This window comes from Chiloscyllium punctatum, chromosome 49, assembly GCF_047496795.1.
Source record: "Chiloscyllium punctatum isolate Juve2018m chromosome 49, sChiPun1.3, whole genome shotgun sequence".
Lineage (NCBI taxonomy): Eukaryota > Metazoa > Chordata > Chondrichthyes > Orectolobiformes > Hemiscylliidae > Chiloscyllium > Chiloscyllium punctatum.
Genome location: NC_092787.1, coordinates 19,909,511 through 19,922,203, shown reverse-complemented (window position 1 = coordinate 19,922,203; position 12,693 = coordinate 19,909,511). Strand labels below are relative to the sequence as shown.

Below are 12,693 nucleotides of genomic sequence, written 5' to 3'. Positions count from 1 at the left end.
GTGTGACCCTGTCTCACCCTCTCGCCCAGTGGGATACAGTGTGACCCTTGCTCACCCTCTCGCCCAGTGGGATACAGTGTGACCCTGTCTCACCCTCTCGCCCAGTGGGATACAGTGTTAACCTTCCACCCCCTCTCGCCCAGTGGGATACAGTGTAACCCCGGTGAGATGAAGGTGTCTGTCCTTGAGATCAAGGCCGCACTCTGCCGAGTGTGGCATCAAGGAGCCCAAGCTAAACTGGGATCAAAGGAGACAACGTCTCCAATGTTAACAGTAATACCTGGCACAGAGGAAGATTGTTGTGATTGTTGGAGGTCAGTCATCCCAGCTCCAGGTCATCTCTGCAGAACTTCCTCAGGGTATGCCCTAGGCCCAAACATGTCCAGCTGCTTCATCCGTGACCTTCCCTCCATCATAAGGTCAGAAGTGGGGCTGTTCGTCAATGACTGCAATGGTCAGCACCGTTCGTGACTCCTTCGAAACTAAAGCAGTCCACGTTTAAATGCAGCAGGTTCTGTCCAATATCCCGGCTTGGGCTGGCAAGTGGCAAGTAACATTCATGTCCCACAATAAGACCATCTCCAATAAGTGACAATCTAACCACCACCTCTTGACATTCAATGGTGTTCCCATCACTGTGACCCCTGCTATCGACATCCCAGGAGTTATCATTGATCAGAAACCCAACTGGACTTGCCATGATAATACACTGGCTACAAGAGAGGTGAGACACTAGAAATACTGCAGTGATTAACTCCCCTCCTGACTCCCCAAGCCTTTCCACCATCTACAAGGCACAAGTCAGGATTATAATGGAATACTGCCCACTTGCCTGGATGGGAGCAGCTCCAACACTGATAATTGGCATGTAAAATGTAGGTCCCATAAACGCCAGGCAATGACCATCTCCAATAGCTAAGAACCTAACCATCTCCTCTTGACATTCAATGGTATTAAGATCACTGAATCACCCACAATCATCATTCAGGGGTTGTACCATTGCCCAGAAACTCAACTGGATCAGCCAAATCACCCTATGGCTTAAAGGCAGGTCAGAGGCTGGCATTTTGGGGGTGAGTGAGCGACATACTCTGCTGATCTTCACTGTAATTAAATACTCTCCACCTGACTGGATCAGCACTTCATAGAGTCATACAGCGTGGAAACAGGCCCTTTGGTCCAACTAGCCATGGCAACACGGTTCCCAAAGTCAACTAAGCCTGTGCTCTTCAACAGTCATGCCTTGCATAGTTGCAGCAGTGTGTCCCACCTACAAGGTTGGCTGCAGTAACTCCCCCTGGCTTCTCTGACAGCACCTTCTGAACCAATAACCTCAACCACCCAGAAGGACAAGGGCAGCAGATACATGGGAACCCCACCACCTGCAAGTTCCCTCACCCCCCTGACTTGGAAATATATCGCCGTTCATCAGTGTTGCTGAGTCAAAATCCTGGAATTCGGTGCATGAAAGCATTGGGATAATACCGACACCGGGATAACCACAGCAGGTCAAACCCACCGACAGCTTCTCGAGGGACGGACTGGTAAATTCTGACTGCACATTGTCACCTCCTGATATTTTAAAAATTCATATACCTGTGTGCAATATGAAGTCGATTTTTAAACATTTTTTTGAAAAGTCGACTTGACAGTTGTTTTCTCTTAACTTTTACATTTTATATTAAGGGTTTGTATGTTTTTTTAACGGCAGAGATTCTGTTGTTCCTTCGGTATGTTCCTGAGTGGCAGCAAACATAGCCTTACAGATCATTCATATGTTAAGAACCGATACAGAATATCATCATCAAGGTTATAGGAATGCTAGCCTCGCTTTCAGAGAGAGGTGGGCACCGCAGGGGATGGAGTGTATTATTGCTCCCCCCAGCTCAGCACTAGGTAGTACAGCGGCTCGGTGGTTAACACTGCTGCCTAACAGTACCAGGGACCTGGGTTTGATTCCACCCTCTGGAGACAGGCTGTGCGAGTTTCCTTGCCTTGGTTTCCCCTGTCAGCCCCAGATGTGCAGGTTAGGTGGAGTGGCTGTGCTAAGTTGCCCGCAGTGTGCAGACTAAGTGAGTTAACCATTGAAAATGTAGGGTTACAGTGATGGTTCTGGGTTGGATGCTGTTTGGAGAGTCAGTGTGTGAAGGGTGATGGACTGAATGGCCTGCTTCCACACTGGGAATTCTAACTCCCATTTCTAATTGAGTCCCCTCTTCTCTCTCTCACCTGTCCCTTTTATTTATTAGCGTTACTGTCACCGGCGTGCTGGATAACGCTTGATAATTGTGCTTTAATTAGTATCAGAGGTGATTTCGTGCTGAGGTAAACACTGGTGCAACAGCATCTCTGAACAGATTTTAAAAAGTGGGAATGCAGGCCTTTGTATCTTGAAAGCCAATGTAATGGACAAATCCTGATTCCGTTGCACAAAGCCCTGCACAGATCACACCTTGGGTCATTCTGCATGGGGCTGGGCACTAGCCTCTGGAAAAATATTGCAGATCAGCCATGATCACATTGAGGCTGGCATGGAGGCTCGAGGAGCTATCCTCTATGTCTTCACCTCACCCCATTCTCTGACCCTCACATTGCCTCATTGAACAGGATGCGGTGTGACCGTCCCTCGGTGAGGGTTAGGGCGGTGTGACCGTCCCTCGGTGAGGGTTAGGGCGGTGTGACCGTCCCTCGGTGAGGGTTAGGGCGGTGTGACCGTCCCTCGGTGAGGGGCTGAGGCGGTGTGACCGTCCCTCGGTGAGGGGCTGAGGCGGTGTGACCGTCCCTTGGTGAGGGGCCTCAGGTGGTGCAGCCTCTCCTTCATTGAGTGGGATACTGTAGAGAACCTGCAAGAAGCCAGGATCACAGCCAATGCAATGTTGCCTCTGCGCTATGCAGCACTCCCTCGGCACTGACAGCTGGAGTAGAGCACTCCATCAGCCCTCCCTTGAGAATGCAGGGTTGGTCGTTGTGCTGATGCCTGAGGGGGTGAACCTGTAACCCTCTCACTTGGGGAGTGAGGGTGGCACCATATCCAGGGGAGAGTGAGTGCTCTCTCTGGTTCTGTTTTAACACCTTGGAACATATAACTCTGAATTGGAGTTTGAAATTCAGTTTAGTTTGAAAAATGAGTGAAAGTGCAGCTTTTATGAAGACATATAAAAGTGGTGGATCCCATTCCCTGGGAAGTGACTGCTCCATTTTCTCAATCTCAGTGTCTTCCTTGCTAATCCGCTGTCTCCTACCTCAGTGCCTGCCTTATCCCTAGCTCTCTCCTGTCACCTACAGGAACTCTCTCAAATTGTCTCAGTCTACCCCTGACCATCCTGCCATCTGCTGGTGTCAGAACATATTGCAACTGTTGATCTCCCTCTCAACTCCCTCCATCACCCATTGGGATACAGGGTTTTTTTTGTTTTAAGGTTCCCTACAGTGTGGAGACAGGCCCTTCAGCCCAACAAGTCCACACCAACTCTCCAAAGAGTAACCCACCCAGACCCATTCCCCTACATTTACCCCTGACCAATGCACCTAACACTGTGGGCAATTTAGAATGGCCAATTCACCTGACCCGCACATCTTTGGACTGTGGGAGGAAACTGGAGCGCCCAGAGGAAACCCACGCAGACACTGGGAGAATGTGCAAACTCCACACAGACAGCTGCTCGAGGCGGGAATTGAACCCTGTCCCTGGTGCTGTGAGGCAGCAGTGCTAACCACTGAGCCACTGTGCTGCCCCCTTCTGTTATAAACGCGTGTTTCATCAACGTGAATTCGCTGCTCTGTATTGGGGATGCTGTTTCTACAGCTTGAACTTTTAAAATGCATGTTGCCTGTAATGCAATTACAGCGCCAACACTTTGAGCGTCGTTTCTAAAGTGCAATTTTTCTATAACGTGGGGCTGCACAAGAATGCAACCATCGCATTATAGAAAAACTAACTTTCACTGTCGCCTTTCCCTGAACACATGGTCATTTGATTTATCATTTAATTAATTGTTTGATGTATAGGGTAGTTGGGGTGTGATTTGTAGGAAGCTGGAGTGGAGGAAAGAATGATTTCTCTGTTCCCTGTGGATTTCCTCTCAACTCCATGCATCCCCTAGACCAGAGGGAGCTGCTGCTTCAGTCTGGCTCACTGTCACTTCTTGTGGGATGAGCTCATGGCTTCAAGTGTCTCATGATTGGTGTTATCGAGTTCTGCTGTTTGATCTTTAATAAAGGAGTTTCTGTATCTCTCTCAACCTCTTTTTTTTTATCCCCCCCAATATTTGTAATTCCCTGAATAAACTCCCCAAAGATTTCTGATCCTTTGCTCAGATGAGTTTCTCATCCATCCTCCCCAGCATTGCTGAGTTTCCTGATTGTTATTAGTTTGGTAGGCACTGTTGTCAGGGTTGGTGCCTTTATCTCCCAATGAGGATGTCACTATGGGGTGGGATGGTGGCCCAGTGGTTAGCACTGCTGCCTCACAGCACCAGGGACCTGGGTTTGATTCCACCCTTGGGTGACTGTCTGTGTGGAGTTTGCATGTTCTCCCCATGTTGGTGTGGGTTTCCTCCGGGTGCTCCGGTTTCCTCCCACAGTTCAAAGATGTGTAGGTTAGGTGAATTGGCCATGCTAAATTGCCCACAGCGTTCAGGAACGTGCAGGTGAGGTGCATTAGTCAGGGGTGAATGTAGAGTAATAGGGTAGGGAAATGGGTCTGGGTGGGTTACTCTTCAGAGAGTTGGTGTGGACTTGATGGGCCGAAGGGCCTGCTACCACACTGTAGGGATTCTAAAACAAACAGATGTATACTGGCAAGAACTGTAATGTTGAAGTTGTAACTTATTTAGTTATTTTTGTACTTTTTACCTAAGATTTTGTACCTAGGTACCTTGTCCCTAAGATGGTGCTGTGTATGGTGATATTATGAACTTTTCATTGTGTTTCTGTACCCCTGTACTTGAGTACATGTGATAATAAAACTTAGTTCTAAATTCTGGTAGTTGCTCTTCATCTGGAAGCAGACCAGTTCAATCAGGAGTTCCTGCAGTTTGACCCAGCAATGATTAAGGTAGCTATCCCTTTGGATTGATAATGAACAGCCTGGTGTTCAGGTGCTCGGTCTCCTGACTGGTGCCTGATTTGAACCAGATGCACTCCTATCTGTTATTTTTAATTTTGAAGCCAGAGTCTCCTTTGTTTCTCTTCCTCCTCCTGACTTCCAAACAAACATTTCAGCTTTGACGGTCCAGTATATTTTATGATTGATGCTCACTTACATCTTCATGTGGATAGCACTGCTGCCTCACAGTGCCAGAGAGCCAGGTTCAATTCCCGCCTCAGGCAACTGTCTGTGTGGAGTTTGCACGTTCTCCCCGTGTCTGAGTGGGTTTCCTCTCACGGTCTAAAGATGTACAGGTTAGGTGAATTGGCCATGCTAAATTGCCCGTAGTGTTAGGTGTAGGGGGATGGGTCTGGGTGGGTTGCTCTTTGGCGGGTCGGTGTGGACTTGTTGGGCCGAAGGGCCTGTTTCCACTCTGTAAGTAATCTAATTTTCAGTCTGTCTTTAGATTATTCTGGGAATGTGTAAATTTTTTTTTCACTTCATGATTGCAGCCCTTGTCTGCAGCACCATTTACAATGTCTGCGTTCCCCTCGTGTGGATAAGGAATTGCCTCAGTCTCACTAACTAATTCATTAGCACAGAAATCTTCACCACTGTTCATCTCTGGTGCTGGTGTCAATTTTTTGACTCATCGAGTACGTTCCTTCCTAATGGTTTGGGATCATTACTAAATCCGTTCACCAAATCTCCTCCAGCACGGTATTCTCCCCCAGTTGAACGGTCCATCGGCCATTCGGAGATCGGACGATACACAGTGAAATCCCATTGAATATCATATCCATGTGAAAGGTTCTGTGCATCGTATCATGTGTTGCAGCTTCACCTCTCAACTTTTAGGGGTCATAGAAATGTAGAAAATAGGAGCAGGAGTAGGCCATTCAGCCCTTCGAGCCTGCTGACCCATTCATTATGGTCATGGCTGGTCATCCAACTCAGTGCCCTGTTCCCGCTGTTGCTCCACACCCTTTGATCCCCTTAGACCTAAACTATGACTAACTCCCTCTTGAAAATGTCCAATAATTTGGTCTTAACCACATTCTGGGGCAGAGATTTCCACAGGCTCCTCCCTCTCTGGGTAAAGACATTTCTCCTCAGTTCAATCCTAAATGACCTCCTCTGTATCCTCAAACTGTCCCCCCCCACCCCCAGTTCTGACTCTCTGTTCATCACAAACACCCTCCTCATTCTTCTGAACTCCAGTGAATACAATATTAACTGATCCAGTTTCTCTTCATTCGTCAGTCCTGCCATCCCTGGAATCAGTTTGGTAAATCTTCGCTACACTCCCTCCATCCCCAGCACATCCTTCCTGAGACAAGGAGACCAAAACTGCACATAAGGGGCAGCACGGTGGCTCGGTGATTAGCACTGCTGCCTCACAGCACCAGGGACTAGGGTTCAATTCCTGTCCCGGGCAACTGTCTGTGGAGTTTGCACATTCTCCCCGTGTCTGCGTGGGTTTCCTCCAGGTGCTCCGGTTTCCTCCCACAATCCAAAAATGTGCAGGTTAGGTGAATTGGCCACGCTAAATTGCCCGTAGTGTTAGGTGAAGGGGTCAATGTAGGGGAATGGGTCTGGGTGGGTTGCTATTCAGAGGATCGGTTTGGACTTGTTGGGCCGAAGGGCCTGTTTCCACACTGAAGGGAATCTAATCATAACAGGTCAAAAAGGGGAAGACATTCAAGAAAGCAAATTAAACTTTGAAAAGGCATGAAAAAATAAATCCTAAAATGCACACAATGATAACAAAGAACAAAGAAAATTTACAGCCCAGGAACAGGCCCTTCAGCCCTCCAAGCCTGAGCTGATCCAAATCTACTGTCTAAACCTGTCGCCCAATTCCTAAACATCTGTATCCCTCTTCTCCCCACCTCCTCATGCATCTATCCAGACGCATTTTAAATGAATCTACTGTGCCTGCCTCTACCACCTCAGCTGGCAACATGTTCCAGACTCCCACCACCCTCTGTGTGAAGTACTTGCCACGTGTATCCCCCTTAAACTTTCCACCTCTCACCTTGAAAGCATGACCTCTCTTTATTGAATCCTTCAATATCTATCCACCCTGTCTATACCCTTCATGATTTTGTAAACTTCAATCAGGTCCCCCCCCTCAATCTCCTTTTTCCTAATGAAAACAATCCTAACCTACTCAACCTCTCTTCATAACTAGCACCTTCCATACAAGGCAACATCCTCATAAACCTTCTCTGCACCCTCTCCAAAGCGTCAACATCCTTTTGGTAATGTGGAGAACAGAACTGTACACAGTATTCTAAATCCGACTGTACCATAATAAAACCAGTTCCAGGTCTGGACTGTTGGGGGCTGTGTTGTACATAGACCTACAGTGTTGCACAGGACAGCAGTGTACACTGACCTGCAATAACTTCACCTGAGAATCCTACATAATTTCAGTTCAACAAATGTTATTTATATCTTGGTTTATTGGACTATTTCTCCAGTTCTAATTGACTTCTCTCTGAATGTAATAGTTTTCAAAAGTTTGTCTCCAGTTATTAAATGTGCCCACCGTCCTCGATCTCACCATTTGAGACAGACTCCGGGAACACTTCCCTCCAGGAATGGCGGGATTTTACTTTATGTTTAAGTTAGAATGCCGCTGTCTGATGCCTTTGTTGTCTCAGGTGGTAATGGAGGTCAGCCATCTTGTGTGTGCTTTAAGAGTGAATGTTATGAAGCTATTGACTCTTGGAGTGTATTGATGCTGTCGTCATTGCTATGGATTGCCACATCTTTGAGAAATGTATGTTTATGGGTGTTAACAATCACAATGGGTTGAGGAGTGGCAGGTGGAGTTTAATTTGGATAAATGTGAGGTATTGCATTTTTTAGATTAGATTACTTACAGTGTGAAAGCAGGCCCTTCAGCCCAACAAGCCCACACCGACCCTCTGAAGAGCAACCCACCCAAACCCATTCACCTACATTTACCCCTTCTTCTAACGTTACGGGCAGTTTAGCATGGCCAATTCACCTGACCTGCACATCTTTGGATTGTGGGAGGAAACCGGAGCACCTGGAGGAAACCCACGCAGACACGGGGAGAATGTGCAAACTCCACACAGACAGTTGCCTGGGGCGGGAATTGAACCCCGCTCTCTGGCGCTGTGAGGCAACAGTGCTAACCACTGAGCCACCGTGCCCTCGTTTGATAAAACAAACAAGGGCAGGACATAAACAATTAATGGTGGGACCCTGGCTAATGTTGTAGAACAGATACCCAGGAGTTCCAGTTCATAATTCTTTGAAATTTGTATCGCAGGTAGACAGGGTGGTTCAGAAGGCGTTTAGCAACATTGTCTTCACTTCTCTGATCTTTGAGGGGATGTCATGTTGAAATTGTACAGGATATTGGTGAGGCCTCTTCTGGAGTACTGTGTGCAGTTCGGTCGCCCAGTTATAGGAAGGATATTATTACACTGGAGAGGGCTCAGAAAATATTTACCAGGATGTTGCTGAGAATGGAGGGTCTGAGTTATAAAAATAGGTTGGATAGGCTGGGACTTTTTTCACTGGACCGTAGGAGGTTGAGGGGCAACTTTGTAGAATCATGAGGGCCGTAAATAAGATAAAGAGCAAAGGCCTTTTCCCTGATGTGGGAAAGTTCAAAAGTAGGGGACATATTTTTAAGGTTAGAGGAGAAAGATTTAAAAAGGACATAAGGGGAAGCTTTTTTTATATAGAGAGGGTTGACATGTGGACTGAACGGTGGATAAGCAGGAGGCTGGAAGAATACAGCAAGCCAGGCTGCATCAGGAGGTGGAGAAGTCAACAGTTTGGGGGTAACCCTTCTTCAGGACTGGGTGTGGGTGTGGGGGAGCTGCAGATACAGGGGGTGGCGGGGGCAGGTTGGTGTGATGGGGATTGGTGAAGACAGGTAGAGGGTACAGCCTGGTTGGTCAATGGGAGGAATGAATCTGGTTGGTACATGGAGGGAAGGGTCGATCCGAGGAATGGAAAGGAGGGGGAGTCGGGAGATGGGAAGGGAGGATATTTGAAATTGGAGAACTCAGTGTTGAGTCCTCTGAGCTGTAGACTGCCCAGGCAGAAAATAAGGTGTTGTTCCTCCAGTTTGCGGTCTGATTCGCTGTGGCAATGGAGAAGGCCAAGGATGATCATGTCAGAAAAGGGAGTGAGAAGGGGAATTAAAATGGATGGTGAGTGGGAGGCCTTGTTCCTTCCTTCTAGCCCTCCCATTCCTCAGATTTACCCTTCCTTCCAGCATTGAAGAGTGTGGTGCTGGAAAAGCACAGCAGATCAGGCAGCATCTGAGGAGCAGGAGAGTCAACATTTCAAACATGAGCTCTTCATCAGGAATGCCTGAAATGTTCGCTCTGCTGCTCCTCAGACGCTGCCTGACCGGCTGTGCTTTTCCAGCACCACACTTATCAACTCTGATCTCTAGCGTCTGCAGTCCTCACTTTCTCCTTCCAGCCACCAACTGGATTCATTCCTCCCTTTGACCAACTTCTCTACCAGTGTTCACCTATCCCCACCTCACCACCCCTTCCCCACTCCCCGCCCCCCCCCCCCCCCCCCTTCCTGCCCTTTTACCTGCAGCTCCCCCACACCCACCCCCAGTCTTGACGAAGGGTCACACCTGAAACATTGACTTCTCCACCTCCTGATGCTGCCTGCCTTGCTGTGTTCTTCCAGCCTCCTGCCTGTCGACCTTGAATTCCAGCATCTGAAGTTTTTTTTGTCTGGAATGAACTGCCAGATGATGTGGTGAATGCAGGTACAAATACAATGTTTTAAAGATATTTGGAGAAGTACATAAGTGAGAAATGTTTGGAGGAATATGGGCAGGTAATTTGGACTAGTTCAAGCTTGGGATTATGGTCAGCATGGACTGGTTGGACCGAAGGGTCTGTTTCCATGCTGTATGACCCTCTCTGGACCTACAAATCAAAGGGCAGGACTGCGAACAATTGGACAGGGATAATGCATTTCTAAGAAAAAAAGGTGGTATGTTGGAAATTATCTTGAAATGTTTCTGTGACCAACACTGCATCAGATTGGGGCTTCACCCAGCCGTACCCCGGCATTGTTTTAGTGATGCACTCTCCCATTTTGTCCATAACTAGGTGGCCCAGGATCCGGCAAGGGAACTCAGTGTGAGAAGGTTGTACATAAATATGGCTACACTCACCTATCCACCGGCGACCTGCTGAGGGCTGAAGTCAGTTCTGGCTCAGAGAGAGGGAAGCATTTCCAGAACATTATGGAGGCAGGAGGACTTGTGCCTCTGGTAAGTCCAATCACAGTGAGAGTCCCTCATTTAAAGAATGCAACTCCCCCCAACAACCATGCCCGGCTTTGGCTCTGAGCATAGTCTGTTGTGGTTCACCCAACTTCTCAGTGCCAGAACGATAACAAAAGCTGCTAAGCAAGTTTTCCCTTCAGCCGAATACATGTCTGCGTGAACCTTGCCCTGTAATGTTCTCCACGTTACCTTGGACATATTGCCAAGCTTATCAATCGCTTTGATCCAAAGTCTCTGTGACCCAAAGTGCATTTTGTCCTCGCTTTTGTCTCTGGTGTGGAAACAGCCGCCTCTGTTTCTCTCTGGGTCTTTTATCTGTCTGACTGGCCTCCAGCAAAATGCCTTGAATTCTTCTCCCAGAATCCTACAGAACAGGATGCCATTCAGTCCATTGAGCTACCCTGTACCTTTAAAGAGCTGGCCAATTTGTCTCGCCCAGCCACTCTTCTTCCCTCCCCTCCCGGTCTGCGATTTTCTTCCTTTCAAATACTTATCCAGTTCTCTTTTGCAAGTTGCTGTTGAGTCTGACTCAATCAGGCCACAACTTGCTGCATGAAAAAAGACCCAGAAAGTGTTTGCCTCAATTCTGTTCTGGTTTTTATTTTTTTTTTTAGCAATTATCTTAAATCTGTGTCCTCTGATTACTGACCTTCCTGTCGAAGGAAGCAATTTTTCTCCATTTACTTTAAAGGCGCCATAAGAATGCATATTGTTGTTGTTGTTGTGGCCGCGTTCATATTCTGTGAGTAAATGTTTTGGGCGAGCACCTGACTGACCTGTCGTGCTCCGAATTCCAACATTCTCTTCAGTCTTTTGCAACACAGGACTGCACTCAAACTGCCTGTGACAGCTGGGGCAAAACAGACCACATTTCAGTATAATTGCACGGAACTCCTTCCTCAAAACTTAAACTGGAAAAGTAGGACTTTAAACAGTAACTCCGGAAATGAGCTTCTGTCACCATTATCTCACACTTTCGGGCTGCAAGTTAACTTGACTGTAGCTTCATTTTTACATGAACTTTAAACTCTGGCACTAGTAATCCCACATATTTGGCCAGTTATAGGGTGAGAGTCACAGTGCCAACCAGTCTGACCTAGTCCCATTTGCCTGTATTCGGCCCATATCCCTCTAAACCCTTCCCATTCATATACCCATCCAGATGCCTTTCAAATGTACCAACCTCCACCATTTCATCTAGCAGCTCGTTCCATCCATGCACCACCCACTGCGTGGAAAAAGTTTCCCCTCAGTACTTTTTAAATCTTTCCCCGCTCACCTTAAACAATGCTGTCTGGTGTTGGACTCCCCTACACCAGGAATAAGACTTTGGTTATCCTCCCTATCCAAGCCCTGCATGATTTTTAAAGGATTGGACACTCTGGAGGCAGGAAGCATGTTTCCGCTGATGGGTGAGTCCAGAACCAGAGGACACAGCTTAAAAATAAGGGATAGGCCATTTAGAACAGAGCTGAGGCAAAACTTCTTCACCCAGAGAGTGGTGGGTGTGTGGAATGCTCTGCCCCAGAGGGCAGTGGAGGCCAAGTCTCTGGATACTTTCAAGAAAGAGTTGGACAGAGCTCTTAAGGATAGTGGAATCAAAGCAGGAACAGGATACTGATTGAAGATGATCAGCTATGATCATAATGAATGGTGGTGCTGGCTCGAAGGGCAGAATGGCCTACTCCTGCATCTATTGTCTATTGTCTCTAAAGCCCCACTCTATTCAGCTTCTCCTATTCTTGTCACTCTCTTCTATGCCCTCAAGTTTAATAACTTCCATCAAGTTCAACCACTACGCCACCAATTTTGGTGTAATCTACAAAGTTACTAACCATCCCTCCTTTTTCACATCCAAATCATTTATATAAATGATGAAAAGCAGTGGACCCAGCACCGATCCTTGTGGCACTCTGGTCACAGGTCTCCAGTCTGAAAAACATCCCTCCACCACCACCACCACCCTCTGTCTCCTACTTTCAAGCTAATGGTATGTCCTAGCTCACTCCCAGTGGATCCCATGTGATCTCTCCCCCGCTCCCCCACACTCCCAGCCTCATTCCTGATGAAGGGCTTTTGCCTGAAACGTCGATTCTCCTGCTCCTCGGATGCTGCCTGACCTGCTGTGCTTTTCCAGCACCACACTCTCGACGCCCATGTGATCTAACCTTACTCACCAATCTACCATGTAGAACCACGTCAGACATCTTGCTGAAGTCCATCTTTACAACACTGTCTTCATCAATCTTTTTTTGTCACCTCTTCAAAAAACCCAATCAAGTTAGTAAGACAT

At 47.4% G+C, this 12,693-nt stretch overlaps 1 protein-coding gene across 4 annotated transcripts in view; it reads left to right on the top strand.

The window, feature by feature from the left end:
* LOC140469334 (adenylate kinase isoenzyme 1-like) overlaps window positions 1-12,693 on the top strand; it is a 158,557-nt gene that overhangs the window by 130,201 nt on the left and 15,663 nt on the right. For all 4 annotated transcript variants that reach the window (XM_072565750.1, XM_072565753.1, XM_072565751.1 and 1 more), the window contains one exon: window positions 10,222-10,385. In XM_072565750.1, the coding sequence (XP_072421851.1) occupies window positions 10,222-10,385 (164 nt within the window). The remainder of the gene's footprint in view (window positions 1-10,221; window positions 10,386-12,693) is intronic.